Here is a 14,841-nt window from a genome sequence, read left to right as displayed (position 1 = left end):
TTTTGTAAGGGTAATTAAGAAATTGAGTTTGTTGCGATAATGATAAGGGTACGAAAACTAGCATATTTCAAACACACTTTCCACGTAGTAGTCATTAATTCAGTCCTCATCAATGTAACTGTCCACACAATCGCCAACCCCTTCCTTTGCGATCTGTATGCGCATCCATCGTCCCCGCCCCCCCCCCCCCCTCTTGACCCAGGTACCTACGTTACCCTCGCGATCGGAATCCTCGTTCCGACAAACTGATCTACGTACTACAACATCTCTTTCTTGTTTTTGTTCCCCACTTTTTCTTTTAACCCCGATTGCCCGCACCCTCTCATATCGCTCTTGTACGCGCCGCTGACAACGACCATCACGACCACGACGGCGGAATCTGGGAAAGGGCTCGCTCACCGCTTTTGCACTGCCAACCGCCAGCCAACGTATACACACATACGTTTGTACGAAAACCCGGGTACTTGGCGAGTGTTTTTGATTTGCTGGCGTTGGGTAAAAAAAAAATACGTATCTGCCCCCACTTTCTTACCTCTCTGCTTTTGTGATTGTGGGATCGATTTTCGGTGAATTGAACACGGAGCTGGGGCATTGGTATTCTGGATTTTGGTGTTTGGCCCATCGGATCCCTTTGGGAAAAGACCTGCGAGGCAGATACACACACACAAAAAAGAAGTTAGTGACGAGAGAAAATATGCAGCCTTTTTGTTTGGGATTCGAAAGTGGGGCCGCTTACGGGTTTGGTAGGTTGTATTTTGCCTTTTGGTGAAGGGTAAAGAGGACAAGGGATAGGGAACGAGGAGAAAAAGGAGGAGGTGGAAGATGGTTGGAAGAAACAAAGCAAATGGCGGCAGCGGCAGTGGCAGAGTAAAACGCAAACAGATCCAAAGCGAGGATGGGTGGACGGTTATCACGCATGGGCTATCCAAGGTCTCGCTCAGCGAAAAGAGCCAGGGCGCCACAGCTCTGCCTACGCTGATTGTCAAGGATCTAACAGCTGAGAAGTTGCTGGGTGATTTCAAGACGCTGCGGGAGCGGTGGGAAGATACGGCGCTTGCGGCTCAGGTTGATGGTGTTATCGAGGGAAGAGAGTGGGGGGTTGAAGAAGCAGTGTGCATAGGCATTGGCAGTTTTAGTAGAGATTGGGCGCATCGATGGAGGAGTCTGTGGCAGCTTGTGCTATTTGATCACGTTGTTGGACGGCGTAAGTTCTACTTGTTGACTTTACTCCGGTCTTTTGGCTACACTCACATCTAACACTTTATCCTCCAGTCCAAAAACGCAACAACAAGACCGAGATTCGTTGCTATGCTCAAGACCCAGCTTTTACACCTCTCGACACCGAGTTTCTCTCTCTCCTATCCATCACTAGTCTGGAATCTGGTCTCGAAGCGAAAATCACGACAAAGTCGTTTGTCTATTCGCCGTTTGTGGATTGGTTCTTGCTGCTCCCCACGTTTCTGGCTGATAGGGATCCCGTGCTGTATATCGGCAATGAAATTCTGGATGATTACAGCATGTATGCACAGAGCGAGGAGAAGAAGGAGAGGCTCAGTGAGTGCAATGAGGTGGGGAAGAAGTGGTTGGCGGCTAGGCAGGTGGTCAAGTTGTGCGAGTTTGAGAAGCATGGGAATGCCCTGAATGGGATGGTTGTTTATTTGAGGGATATTGGGGATGACGACAAGGATGATGGTGAGGAAGAGAAGCAGAAGTAGAGGAGCAGCTCAAGTGAGAATAGTATGTGACCTGGTGGAGTAAAAAGACAAAGGCACAGTTACCATGCTCCCAATCCACGAATCCACTCAAATGAACATTGCAGAGTCGAGTCATGGCTCTAAATCTCACATTATTAGAAAAGGGGTATCATTACTCTATTTTACTTCCCACCAGCAGCCGCCTTTGCTGCTGCTGCCTCCCTCTTTCTCTGCAGGTACCTCTCCTTTGCACTACTAATATCCTGATCTGTCTTCTGGCTCTTCCTCGCTCGCTCAATCTTCGCCTGCTCCTCTGCCTCCTCTTCTGCCTTTCTCTTGTTTGCAGCCTCAATTTGCTCAACAACCATGGCAGTCTGGCGCTCTCTTTGCGCATTGCGACCTCCCTTGTGAATGCCATGTGAGGGAGGGGTGTACTTGGTTGCAGCTGCGGTAGCAGAGGAAGAGGCAGAAGCAGTAGAAGTGGGCTTGGGCTTTGCAATGACGTTGAGACCGGCAGAGAGTAGTTGGCGATGATCGGCTACTTGGCCATCGTCGTTGAGTACCACCTTCTTTCCTTGCTTGCGTAACTCCTCTGCTATTTCGGCGTCGGTCTTTTCCTTTTCGCTTTCCTCAACTGGTAGCTTGACGCCTTCTTTGAGGGCGCGTGCGGCGGCCTCCATGGCTTCCTGATGTCGTCGTTCCCGCTCAGCAAGCATTTGCTTGTGGAAACCCTGCATACCAAACTTCTTCTTCATGCCTTCTTCTTCCTCTAATCGCTTCTTCTCCTCTTCCTCGGCTTTGCGCGTCTCTTCTTGCTGCGCTTTGTATGCTCCAGTTACAAACTTCTCCTTGTCGGCGTATTCGTCGCCTTCAGCCTCTCGCTCGCGTTGCAAGAGCTTGTCTCGCGCGCGCAATTGGTCCTTCTTCCGCTGCTCGGCCGATTCAAAGAGCGCGTCCATGTACTTGGGTTTTCGCTGGGCAGCGTCTTCACGGTCGGCTGCTGCTTTTGCAGCATCTTGCGCATGTATGGCATCGTAGGCAGCATCGTAGTCGTAGATGGTGGCATCGACTTCTAGCGCTTCTTGCGCCCGTTTCTCGGCTTCGGCGGCGCTGGCGGAGTATGCAACATTGGTAGGGTCATCTTCTTTCGGCTTGGGTTTCTTGCTCGGAGGAGCTGGCGGCTGGCCCTTTTTTGATTTTGCTGGGGCGGATTTCGAAGGCTCTGAGGAAGCAGATGCGAGTGTATCTTCAAAACTGAGCTCTCCTATCTCTTGGACACCGTCTGCTGCCTTTGCTTTGCCTTTTACATCGTCGTCTTCATCGTCACCAAATAGCGGCTTCTTCTTCTTTGCAAGTCCTGGTTTCGCTCCGACTTTTGCGAGCGGGTTATTACCCTTGGCTTTTACATTTAGCCCAAACTTGAATGACATGATGTGTGTTGTTGCTAGATGATAGGCCAAGTCGCGAACGCGAGTTGGACGTCGCATGCCAAGGCCTTCGCGCACCAGTGAGATCATCAGCACCTCCGCACCTCCTCCGCATCCAACTTTGTTCCATGGTTACAGTCGCAGGCAACCTGTGCATTTTCCTTTTAATGCTCATGCAAGGCTGCGTATTCAGACATCACAGTCCTCATCATGGAGGAGCAGGCTAGCGGTGCGACTGAGGACGGCCTCTACGCCAAAGCCAAGGCTTCACCATTTCACTTCAAGTCTGGCTCCACACGTCGCTCCAGGCGCCGCGATAACGAGGACAATCACGAAGATGCCGACAAGCACAGTCGCAAAAGACACAAAGCAAATCAAGATGAGGATGCGCGACGGCACCACCGACATTCAAGACGTAAACACAAGCACAAGCATCGCACTCATGATGACCGTCATCCCACGTCCACCCGAGACGGCACATACTATGACCCCGACCACCGGCATCGCGAATCTTTGTTCGACAATCTGGGAGAATCAGGCGCAGCATCTCCAGGAATAGCACCCGAAGATGCATTTCGCGAGTCTCTTTTCGACGCCCTTGCCGACGACGAGGGCGCTGCGTATTGGGAAGGTGTGTACGGCCAGCCTGTCCACATCTATCCCGATGTAAAACGAGGCGCAGACGGAAAGCTGGAGCGCATGACCGAGGAAGAGTACGCCGACTATGTGCGCACCAAAATGTGGGAAAAGAGTCACCAACACATCCTCGAGGAACGTGAAGCGAAAGAGCGGGCACGCCAGAAGCGAAAGGCACAGCGCAGCCAACTTGACGAGGAACTCGAACGCGAGGAGGTAGAAAGAGAGGATATACGACGTCGTATGGAGGAGAGTCTGCGTCGGGGTGAAGAGCGCAAAAAGGCCAAAGAAGCAGATGCTGCTTGGGATAGTTATACGGCCAAGTGGGATAGTCTAAAGAACGCTCAACACCCCAACGACGGAGCAGCCACCCAGACACGCGATCTTATTCCATGGCCTGTAGTGTCGGGACAGGCAAAGCATGTGTCCAAAGATGAAATCGAGCGTTTCTTGCGGGCTTCCAAGTCGTGGCGAGAGGATTCTGTTGCACTGCTAAAGGCCGAACGAGTTCGCTGGCATCCTGACAAGATGCAACAACGGTTCAGAGAACATATTGATGCGGATACTATGAAACTAGTCACCGCTGTCTTCCAAATCATTGACCAGTTGTGGAGCAACCGACGTTGATGCGGTTCGAAAAATGCACAACGGACACGGCCCGACAAGGTTTTTCACGAAACTATGTCCTTAAAAAACCCAATCAAAGAAGCGCCGGCTATGACATAGGGGTGCTTTAATCTACAAATGCAAACCCACCACTTCCCCTTCTTGGCAACACGTCACCACCGGTTGTCATCGCAAGTCCTCGGATCTCCAAAGTCCTTGGCGCAATGTATCTATGACCGTACCACGTGGCTTGCCACATGGTGGAACACACGAGTGTGCCGATCATGCCTCGAAAAGTCCCCGAGCGGTGGTCTAGAGACCGGCTAAATGCTTGTTCGCCAGGCGTAACTGCTTTCAACCCCTCCTTGATCAATCCACTTCTGATCATGTGCTGGCGTCCTATGCCCCGAAATTGATATGAGGCACAAGCTAATAATGTACGAATACGAATAGATTGGTGTGCCAATACACGGCAATTCTTAGCTTGACTCTTGGGTGAGCTTGATCAGTCAGTGAAAGCTTGTACCTTACCACGATGCAAAGGACCAAGACTTGTAGTGATAAAACATATCCAAAACAGCAACAAGAAAATAGGATTCGGGTACAGCGGGCCGGTACTTTTCTGGTTATACCGCTATGATCTATGATTGACCATGCTGCATCGGCGTTTGTCGGGCCTATAACATGGAGGGTCAGCATCGACTATTACTTGAATCCCTGGAATAGTAAGTTTCAAATCTGGGAACTTCGCCATCGCGAACACCAAAGGCGAACCCAGTTACGCCTTTGGACTCAGAATAGCCGGTGGGTTCTGGTACTCTGAAGTGCGGCTAAAACATTCTGCGGCCGTTTGCGCGATGCCGCCCCTATGCCCCATATTGCAGCGGTGGCTATACGCCGTTCAATAAACAATCATCTCAACACCGACATAGTATGGTAATTTGTAAGGCCTTGTCTGTTGCATCACATTGCCACTTGCGCTCGGAAGTTGCTAGCAACAAGCATCCTGGTATAATCGCCATCAGTGCACATATAAAGGAACGCGTTGCTCAGAACAAAGAAGGCCATCGAGCATTTCCACAACTTCTACTTGAATCGACACCATGGTTGCCTTCTCTTCTTTCTTGCTTGCCCTTAGCAGCGCCTCTGCGGTCATCGCCTCGCCTCTCGGCCTCGTTCTCGATGCAAAGGCCCGCCACGAGGCAAACAGTCTGAGCACTCGCTCCACTCAACCTGGAACTGGTATCGACAATGGCTACTTCTACTCCTTCTGGACTGATGGCCAAGGACAAGTCACTTACAACAACGGCCCTGGTGGCCAGTACAGCGTACAGTGGAACAATGTGAACAACTTCGTAGCTGGCAAGGGACGGTACGTAGACTGCAGCATATCCATATGGCGACCTTTTTTTTTTACCACGATACTAACAGCCACCCCCAAAGAAACCCGGGAACCACCCAGCCATTCACGTACAGCGGGACCTGGAACGCCCAAAACGTCAACTCGTACATTTCCGTGTACGGCTGGACCCGCAACCCACTTGTTGAATACTACATTGTTGAAGCCTACGGCTCCTACAACCCTTCATCTGCTGCTCAGATCAAGGGCTCCATCACAGTCGACAATGGCACATACGACATCCTGCAAACCACACGCTACAACCAGCCCTCCATCGACGGCACCGCCACCTTCCAGCAATTCTGGTCCGTCCGCCGTCAAAAGCGCGTCGGCGGCACCGTCACCGTCCAGGTAACGTCCCTCCCTCCTCCATCTCAAATGCACTCTCAACCCAACCCCAATAACAACAACAACGTGTTGAGGGACAAAGCGAGACTAACAGGGAAACCTTTTTGTCCAACAGGCCCATTTTGATGCTTGGGCCAAGTACGGTCTTACGCTTGGTCAGCACAACTACCAGATCCTTGCTACCGAAGGTTACCAGAGCTCCGGTTCGGCTACCATTACCGTTCAGTAGTTATCCCCTAGACGCCGCCGCCCCTGTTGTGGACGTTTTAGAACGTGGGGAGTTGGACAGTGGAGAGAGAAAGACAGAGAGAGAGGGAGGCTTCCCAAAGGGCAATTTCGGGACGGGACTGGTATCCCCCCCTTATTTCTTTTATACATGTATTCTTTTCACCACCTCCTTGTGCATAATCAAAGAAACCGAAAAAAAAAATCTCAGTCTATTGAGAATTGTTCTTGCCATGCTGTTTTATTTTTCTTTGGTCTACGACGTATGCGCCCCTCGTAATCCCCAATCATCCAATTTTTTTTTTTGCCGTGACATGTTTTGACGTTGCCATGTGGGCGATCTGTGCTTTTTTTTTTTTACTTTACTTGACGGATTATGAGGCCGTGGAAAAAGTAAGCTGACATGATGAGGCTACCCCTCCCCCCGGGCTACTCCCGCTGACACGGTGTTTCATGTGCAAACCCTTCTTGTTTTGAAACATATGCAGGGCACAAAGGCGGGATGTGGGATGGGGGGGGGGAAAGAAAGATGTTGAGAGAAGTTGTGTTGAAAGCAATCAATCTGAAGGGGGGTGGGGTAGGATGTAGCGTAAGGGGGGTTATTACTCAATGGTATACTTTCATGGGACGTTGGGCATAGTGAGGTTGTGCTGTGTCTACGTCGTTGGAAGGGGGAAGGTTGGTAGAACAAAAGGAGATGATGGATGATGTGGTTTTTAGATGTTGTTTTTTTTTCAACTCCCCCATGACCAACCACCTTCTTTCTTGAGCCGCAGTGTTTCGAGGTCAGCACGAAGATCGACGTTTTTTTTTTGTGTTGTAGGGACAAACTGGATGACCTTGGAAAGGCAAGCGCGGTAGCCTTTATTCCCAGTCAATGCATTCTTTGAACAAGCAGAGCTTGCGTCCAGACTGTCTACGTGGAAAATAACAAGCTGGTCTATTTTACGTACATACCCATACCTAGACTCACACAACCTGGATCTCTCTGAAATCAGAAATCAGAAATCAGGAACCGAGATGGCCATCAAAGTTCCTTTTTTTATTCAAGAAATCACACCCCCATGATTCTCACTCGTCTCTTGCTACACTTCTCGCATATTACCCTACAGCGCTACATCCGCTTGTGCAAATCCGTTCACCAAAGGTACAGTGTTGCAGATGGAAGGGGGGTGAGAGCTGAAATATGCTAAGACGTAGTGCAGGAATGGCCGAGTAGAAAAGGTGCGTTCGGGGGATCAAGGCTGACGACCCTCGAGATTAGTCACCGCGTGCTGGTACAGCTGTCTTTTTTTTGCCCTTGCTCCGCGGAAGGACTGGGGCGCTTAATGTGAAGAGGCAAGTGTTGAGACTCGCCCGCGGGAGCCAAGTCAGATGTGAGTATAACAAAGACTTGTTAAGTTTGGACACGTCTTTTATCTCGTGAGACGATGTGGATAATAAACAATGTAGAGAATCCTTGTTACCAGTTGACAACTAGTTTGCTACCAGGCCGTGCTATCTGTGCTGCAACATGTGGGTACGTGCGGGAGATGAACAACGAATGCTCTGAGATGTTCTAGAATACCAACGCATACCTTGTCTTCCTTCGTGGAGGCCGAGTCATGACCATACACTCATGAAGTATGCGCTCTGGTAAGATAATCTTGCCGAGGAAAGCATTCATGTAGGCTTCTCTGGTAGATAATCTTCCCGAGGAAGCACCACTACATGTGTACCCTTTCTTGGCAACACCACCAATGTCTACGTAGAAGACCACCTAGTCCTTCTTCAGATAATTCACCAAATCGACCACCTCAGCACGCGACATGGCGGAGCTGATAGTCTGATAGGCTTCATAGAGAATCCAGAGAGGAAAGACGACCCAAAGACCGTTGAAGAATGTGAGATAGAGCCAACTGAGTTACTTGTCAGTTTTGGAGTCCTCGGAGCCAACGAACTATCCAAGAGTGAAACTGTTGATATCTAAAAGCGACATATTGAGCTCAAGATGGAGACTGTGGTACGTTGCGTCGACTTGTGTCGTCCTGTGTATCGAGGGATCGGAGGGTTATTGTGGGCCAGTCGGCCAGCATCCAGTGATTATGCAGGGCCAACACATCACGTTTGGATGTCAGAAGTTCTGGACAAGACGTTGCTGTTTGGCGTCGACGCAAGGGACATGTCCAACAGCATTGGGGCCTGCCGGCTATCCAGCCGGGACTTGGCGTGGGCCGTTTACCCATCGAAACGCAGACATGCAAGAAAGCGATGTTGGCCAGGAACAGGGCATGGGGGAAAAAAGGGGAAAATGCACTTACAGGTACATCCAGTTGCTGGTATCGAGATTGGGACTTCCCGTCAGCCACTCAGGTGCGAATGTCATCCAGCCTAGTGGAGCGGTGAACCACGTGTCAGCCTCATACTCGCAACAACGCAGTGTCATCTCGCCTCAACAATTGCTCGGGCCGGGCCCACATGTCGCCTCACCAATAGTGATGACAGCGGCGAGTTTCACATGTTACATGTCCACCGTAACAAGAAAAAAAAACGGATTGATGTTTGTTGTGCACTTACCTCCATATATCTCTGCCGTGGCTAGAACTATCATCCAGAAATACTTTTTCAGCACGCCTTTCTTTTCATCCTTGGAGAGCAGATAGCAAATCCAACACGCTAACGGGCCAGCCACGAAAACCGTCAGAATCTCGAGCGTGACCACGGTCAGATCGGTACCACCCCATCGCTTGTCCGCCTTTGCATACTCCTGCCACAGTCGACTGAAGGGACCGGTTCCATAGTTTGCGCCGTAGAGCAAATCCTCCCGACCGAGCCAATACACATCCGGCGGGGTGAAGAAGGTGATTTGTGGATGATGGCGCGATGCGGACGAGAAGGAAGTCGGGAGCGAATACGTGACAAAGAAACAGTTCCAGAGGAAGGAGCCTTCAAAGACAAAGTGGATCAGAGCGTCGAATAGGTGCCAGATGAACAGAACGCGCGTCTTGGTGGTCGTGGCCTTGGGCAGGACTTTGACGGATGCTGCATAAGCGCCGCCGAGAAGAGCCAGGACTGCTAAGAGCGACACGACAGTTGTTGCGTCGATTTCCGGGCCGGAGCGAGGGATAGGTGGCGGGGGAGGCGGAGGCGGAGCCTTCTTGCTACCAAAGAAGGACATTGTGACACATAAACGGCAGAGGCAAGGTCACGATGGTGGCTCGGGCAGGAATGGGCCGAAGAGTGCTGTGAAATGTTTGCGCTTGGGCGAGATGAAGTTGGGAGGACGACTCAGTGCCCAATCGTGAAATCGCATAGAGGGCTAGTTGGCCAGAAAACGGCAGGCGGTCAGCGCCTGACGGGCATTACCTCCGAGGCAGAACGTCTAGCGAACAGTCACATGGCCTGGCAGGCCCACGATCCAAGCCCAATGGCCTTATGTTCGGCCGTAGTAATGCTCACGGGGTACATGCAAAGTGGGGGGCATCGTGAGATTCGGGTAAGTTTTTATGCCATGTCTTTTGCATTTGCTAACAGCTATATAGGGCCGAGTGTCCCGCTTTCCTCTCAGAGCTGAGCGACAATCCTCGAAACCACCACACACACACACCACACACACACACACACACACAATCGGAACACGGCCAACCGAAAACACAATCTCAACCAACGCAATTTGATACTTCTTACAACAACCAACTCGCACTTTGTCTGTCCTAGTGCCTATATACGAGCATCCGAATCGACGAATTCTGGGGATAACAGAGAGAAAACACGCTTCAAATGCAAATCAAAACCAAGCTTTTGCGAACCGCACATCAGAAACGACCGTCAACAAACGCCGGGGGACCAGAGTGGAATCGCTCATGGAGCATCGCAGTCCGCTCGACAGTCGGGGAGAGGAAAAGAAAATGACCCAAGAATAAACGTGCCCAAGGAACACCATGATGAAACCCAGTTTGCGCCCATGAAAAGAAGAATGAGATGCAGGAAAGACCAATGTGGAAATGCAGCAAACAGGCCGGCCGAATGATGCTACAAGGGCGACGTCCTGAGGAGGACGGCGCAAAAAAGGCAATGGCTGGCCCACTACAACGTTTCGTACCGTGATGAAGAAGATTCGTGAGCGCTCTGCACCTGGAGGACCAGGAACGTCCGCTCCACTCGGCCAATCATTCTGGCCGTAAGCGTACTTCGTGTCCAAGGAGATTCGTTAAACGAAAAAAAAAAGCATCCGTGATTTAGGTAGGATGGTGAGTTTTTGTTTTTGTTTTTGTTTTTAGACACAAGCCTGGGGTGTGTGGCTGCGTTCGGTAAAGGCGCCACCTGGCATCGTGTAGCCATACTCATACGAGGAGGCGTAACGGTCTTCAGGTGCATAGCCGGTGACAGGACCGGGAGAAGCTGAACGAGGTAAGAATGAGACAGAGTCACTGGCACCATCTGTCATGAGGGGCATGGCAGGGGACGCAGGACTGCTGGTAACAGACGACTGGTTGCTTCCAGAGCTGTTGTGCATGTAGTCAAGAGCTCCGTCACCTTGCGTAGGCTTGACAGCAGGCGTGGTGACATTTGGAGAGGTTTTCCCAGTCGGGGTGCCAAACTGGATGCGAGTCAGTCTCCGTCTAGGCCAATCGATCAGGGTGCTGAGATGGAGGTTGGGAACGTACAAAGCAGAATTTTTGGATCAACTCGTTGTACTCTGCAGACTGAAGATCGGGCTTCTCCAAAGTCAGTGAGTCAGGACGGGCGCCGGGAATAGGAGCACTGGTAGCGTGAGACTGAGCTGTAGGAATTGAACGATCAAAGTAGCCTTTGTTCATCTTGTCCTTGTCCAACTTCAGTCCACTGCGGTCACCAAGTGCGGTTTGAGCGTTGGACAGAGCAGCAGTGAGAGATGCACCAAAGTCATAGCGAGAGGCGAAAGCCTGGCTGACCTGCGAAGGTGGAGCCTGGTTCTGGGGAACGGTACGCTTGCTCTTGGGCTTCAGCTTGATGACCGAGCTAGGTGATTCGCCGATGATGGCACGTCCGCTACCAAACTGGAATTTGGTCTCGAACTCGTGGCCAAAATCGTCGTCAAACGAAGCAGCGGGCATCGAGCGTGGGCGGGGAGCAAGAGGTGAGTGCCTGCTACGGGGGACAGCACCCAGGCTAGCAGTGGGGCGCTTGTGTCCCCGTTGCTTAGCCTTCTTGATGAAGTCAACCTGGTAGTTCATGGCATTGTTGTTGTCCCAGTACTCTTGGCCATTGACCTGGTAACGAACGCACAGCAACAGAGTCTTGGACTCGAGGTTGGCTTGGTCAGCCAACTTGATGTTGAAGTTGAAGCGGTCGTAGCCGTCTTCCTTTTGCTTCTTGCGGACGTCGTGGTTGAACTCAGCAACTACTTCTGATGTAGTCTTCCAGTAGTCGAGCGTGAAGCGAGCCACGACGAGCTTGTGGAAGGACAAGTTGGCAACGGCAATGTTGCCAACCAGAGTCTGGTGATCAGAAGCAAGGAAGATGCGCTCAACCCGGACAGGGGCAGTCTGTCGCTCGTAGCTATTCGACGAGGGGAAGTTTGCAAGCTTGATGTCCCACTCAGGTGCCTTGGACCGCGAGTTGTCCGAGAACGGGTACTCGCTCTCACTGTCATAGGTCTCGACGGGTGACGAGCCTGCACTGACAGCAATGGGTCGGTCGACCTGGAGGAAGTGGCGTACCTGCTCAATCTCCTCGTTGAAGTGCACCGCCTTGGAGTAGGTGGGGGTGCCAGGCATGCTGGATGGGCGACGCCTGGAAGGAGGACGGAGAGCTGGCTTGACAAGCTCACCAGACTTCTTGCGTAGTAGCAGAGGTTTTATCCGGAGCTCATCGTCCTCGGCATCACTGCCATCAGACGAGCTGATAATGGTTTCTGTGTTGATGGGGTGCATCATGTGCTGAGAGAGCATGATCTCGCTCGAGGAGCGCGAGTGTGCAATCTTGCGTGCTTCGGCCGAGAGAGAGCGTGCCAGGGTGACGGGTGGTTGGGGCTTGGAGTCGTTGACCCTCTCGGTGACCTCGGTGGAAGGAGATGACTGTCGCTTCTGGTCGATGCCTTGGAGGGCCTGTTGCAGTTCACGTAGGTCCCCTACGCGGCGTCCACGTTCTTCATCATCCGAGGAATCAGGAGGCGTGGTAATCGCACCTGGCGGAATCAGAAGATCGTTTACAGGAGGAGGAGACGGGCGTAGGCTACCGTTTGTGGATGGGCCATGCTGGGTGGCATCGGACTTGGTGTCAGTGGTGGTGTTGGGAGACAGCCCGTTTGCAACAGTGTTCTCTATTGTGACCGATGTCGACGACCGCCGTGACTTTGCGAGGTACGAGGTTGACGAGACGGAGCGAGGCAGTGACGGGCGACGGGTCGTCACCGGCGAGTGGGGTGGCTGATCGACATAGGAGTGATTCCGGCTTAGTGTGGGACTGCTAGTCTTGGAGGTTGCCGGCGACCGCTGTGAGGGAGGTGTGTAAGGCATTCGGTCGGCTTCGTGGGATGCTGGGAAGCAGGTCGAACGAGTAGATGGAGAGGGCAATCAAAGCGTAGAGAGCATTAAAAGAATTACTGTAGCGAAAAGTCTGGAAATGTGAGGGTAAGCGAGTGAACGGACCCCGACAAACAAGGAAAGTTTAGCAGGCACAAAGCCGTGGGACGGCTGAGTAACGACGACGACGATGATGACGATGATGACACCGAGTGATTGTTTTTTTGGTGGGGGTCGGGACTTACAAAAGTAGGTCGAGGAAGTGGTCGGAAAGCTGGTTCGTGGGGGGAGACACGGGCAGGAAGGGTCGCGACGAAGAATGTCACAGCTAGTGAAAGCTGCGATGACGTCGGGGATAGCGGAAGCAGGCGGTCTGCTCAAGGCGAGACGCCAGACGCAAAGTGAAGCTGTTGATGAAGCAACGGGATGCGGCGTCGTGATGGACGGGATGCTCCGGTGCAGGCAGGCAGGCGGACCACGGCGTGATATGGGCCTGGGGAGGGCAGGTACCGTGGGGTGAGACGACGGTTGGAGGGAGGAGGCCGCAGGGTCGAGTGTCAAACCAAGAAGCAGTCGATGGTGTGCAGTCGTGGTATTAAAGGGTCTGCGGCGGCAATGGACCCAGCAAGTGTTGAAGAGGAGGAGGGATGGGGAAGAGTGTTGAGGGCGGTAGCGCAGAAGAACGTGCAGGGCGGCGACTATTGGGGAGTCGTTGGATTCGGGTGGTGAGAAGCGATTCTAGCCCGGCGGTCATGGAGCAGGGGGGGTGTGGACAGGGACAAGGGAGCAAGATTTAGCGCGCCGCTCAACAAGCCGGGGGGGCCAGCACCAAGGATTTTCGCACGCAGCCAAGCGGCAGCGTCCGGTTCTGACTACTGCTGCGAGAAGACGACGACGACGACTACGGCGGGAGGGGGGGGGGAGGCTGCTAGTGCGAGGGCAGTGAAGCCGACGGCGGAGGGCGAAACACGAGGTACGATGAGGTACAAGAATGTATCGGGCGGTTGGCTGCTTGCTGCTCCTGCTGCTGCTTGCTGCTCGCACCACCACCCAGCGGCCATGGGCGAGCGGCCAGCGGTGCAGCCAACCCACCCCAAGAGGCCGCCAGCGCCGGCTCTAGTACCAAATGCTATCTTGTTTATCTCCCGACGTCAAGCGAAGGGCGAGCTGGCCTCGCTGGCACGGCCACACTTGGAAACGGTGCAGGCAGGCCGGCCGTGTTGGGTTGGCTGTTTGTGGTCCCGTACAGATGATAAATTACTGCGACGGCCATGGGCGGGCGTGGCTCTGGTCCAGCACACACGTACATGCGTACACACACACACACTCGATACATACTATGTAGATGCGGACAGACATGGCTTGCGACTTACTCCATCCAGACGGAGGCTGCTGGCCGGCGTGTTGACGGAGGCGCGTCGAGGCCCGGCCGCTATCAGCAGCCCGACAGCAGGGCCGGAGAGTCGTGGGGGCGGCGAGGCCTGGCTGGGCAGTGACTGTGGTCAGGCTGTGGTCAAACAGCGACCGTTCGCAATCTGCCACTCAGCCGTTGGGGGACGGTGGACGGTGGACGGTGCTCGTCTCAGAAGCAACAAGCGAGTCGAGCGTCTGCGTCCCTCGTTGCGTGCGTGCACGCCCCCCGTTCTCAAGCGAGCCCGGTGCCAGTGCCGTCCAGACGTGATGTCATTGTTTTTTCTGCTGCGCCGTTTTTTCCCATGCCCTCGAACGGCGCTTGTGTGTGCAGCGCTGCATCGCTCGCCAACTGACCGCGACCACGAAGACGACGCTGAACACGTCCACGGTTGTTGTCCGACACGTAGCAGTGGAGCCGTGGCGGTGCCTGGATGATCGGACGGGCATGGGAGCCGCCCTCGCACCTCGCCCGCGCTCGCGTGAAAAAATATCCCTTCCCCCTCCCTCCGCGACACGCAGCAGGCAGGCAGCGTGAGGATCGCCGGTGCCGCTTGCCGCCTGCAAAAAAAGGCGGTCGGCCCACGGCCAATCAGCGCCCGCCCCAGCAA

General features: G+C 53.1%; 7 protein-coding genes across 7 annotated transcripts; 4 read left to right on the top strand and 3 right to left on the bottom strand.

The window, feature by feature from the left end:
• Window positions 1-503: 503 nt before the first annotated feature.
• On the top strand, window positions 504-1,725 carry PSV08DRAFT_44552 (uncharacterized protein). Its single transcript, XM_014223032.2, has 2 exons — window positions 504-1,204; window positions 1,273-1,725. Exons 1-2 carry the CDS (start codon window positions 823-825, stop codon window positions 1,713-1,715), a joined length of 825 nt encoding a protein of 274 aa, XP_014078507.1. The 5' UTR covers window positions 504-822; the 3' UTR covers window positions 1,716-1,725.
• A 132-nt stretch (window positions 1,726-1,857) lies between these two features.
• Window positions 1,858-3,132, bottom strand: PSV08DRAFT_44551 (coiled-coil domain-containing protein 55-domain containing protein). The gene has a single exon (XM_014223031.2). The coding sequence runs from the start codon at window positions 3,122-3,124 to the stop codon at window positions 1,877-1,879; it is 1,248 nt and encodes a 415-aa protein (XP_014078506.2). The 5' UTR covers window positions 3,125-3,132; the 3' UTR covers window positions 1,858-1,876.
• Window positions 3,133-3,274: 142 nt separating this feature from the next.
• On the top strand, window positions 3,275-4,521 carry PSV08DRAFT_302813 (uncharacterized protein). The gene has a single exon (XM_014223030.2). It carries the CDS (start codon window positions 3,332-3,334, stop codon window positions 4,382-4,384), a length of 1,053 nt encoding a protein of 350 aa, XP_014078505.1. The 5' UTR covers window positions 3,275-3,331; the 3' UTR covers window positions 4,385-4,521.
• A 945-nt stretch (window positions 4,522-5,466) lies between these two features.
• PSV08DRAFT_203581 (glycoside hydrolase) lies at window positions 5,467-6,382 on the top strand (the record flags this gene model as incomplete). The annotated part of the gene is made up of 3 exons (XM_014223029.2): window positions 5,467-5,735; window positions 5,807-6,113; window positions 6,226-6,382. 3 exons carry the CDS (start codon window positions 5,467-5,469, stop codon window positions 6,337-6,339), a joined length of 690 nt encoding a protein of 229 aa, XP_014078504.1. The 3' UTR covers window positions 6,340-6,382.
• Window positions 6,383-8,094: 1,712 nt separating this feature from the next.
• PSV08DRAFT_181657 (Emopamil-binding protein) lies at window positions 8,095-9,492 on the bottom strand (the record flags this gene model as incomplete). The annotated part of the gene is made up of 3 exons (XM_014223028.1): window positions 8,095-8,233; window positions 8,636-8,705; window positions 8,892-9,492. The coding sequence occupies 3 exons, from the start codon at window positions 9,490-9,492 to the stop codon at window positions 8,095-8,097; spliced, it is 810 nt and encodes a 269-aa protein (XP_014078503.1).
• A 1,098-nt stretch (window positions 9,493-10,590) lies between these two features.
• Window positions 10,591-12,814, bottom strand: PSV08DRAFT_181433 (carbohydrate-binding module family 21 protein; the record flags this gene model as incomplete). The annotated part of the gene is made up of 3 exons (XM_014223027.1): window positions 10,591-10,914; window positions 10,982-11,998; window positions 12,119-12,814. The coding sequence occupies 3 exons, from the start codon at window positions 12,812-12,814 to the stop codon at window positions 10,591-10,593; spliced, it is 2,037 nt and encodes a 678-aa protein (XP_014078502.1).
• A 984-nt stretch (window positions 12,815-13,798) lies between these two features.
• On the top strand, window positions 13,799-14,668 carry PSV08DRAFT_247891 (uncharacterized protein; the record flags this gene model as incomplete). Its single annotated transcript, XM_066092359.1, has 3 exons — window positions 13,799-14,123; window positions 14,166-14,444; window positions 14,565-14,668. The coding sequence occupies 3 exons, from the start codon at window positions 13,799-13,801 to the stop codon at window positions 14,666-14,668; spliced, it is 708 nt and encodes a 235-aa protein (XP_065948989.1).
• Between the last annotated feature and the right edge of the window lie 173 nt (window positions 14,669-14,841).

This window comes from Bipolaris maydis (genome assembly GCF_028858645.1).
Source record: "Bipolaris maydis strain C4 unplaced genomic scaffold PSV08scaffold_8, whole genome shotgun sequence".
Lineage (NCBI taxonomy): Eukaryota > Fungi > Ascomycota > Dothideomycetes > Pleosporales > Pleosporaceae > Bipolaris > Bipolaris maydis.
The sequence above is the reverse complement of the archived record's forward strand: the minus strand, read 5'-3'. Positions and strand labels throughout refer to the sequence as shown.

Coding starts and splice junctions, on each gene's coding strand:
- PSV08DRAFT_44552 (XM_014223032.2), top strand. CDS start 823: ATGGTTGGAAGAAACAAAGCAAATGGCGGCAGCGGCAGTGGCAGAGTA. Junction 1,205..1,272: donor TGATCACGTTGTTGGACGGC/GTAAGTTCTACT, acceptor TTTATCCTCCAG/TCCAAAAACGCAACAACAAG.
- PSV08DRAFT_44551 (XM_014223031.2), bottom strand. CDS start 3,124: ATGTCATTCAAGTTTGGGCTAAATGTAAAAGCCAAGGGTAATAACCCG.
- PSV08DRAFT_302813 (XM_014223030.2), top strand. CDS start 3,332: ATGGAGGAGCAGGCTAGCGGTGCGACTGAGGACGGCCTCTACGCCAAA.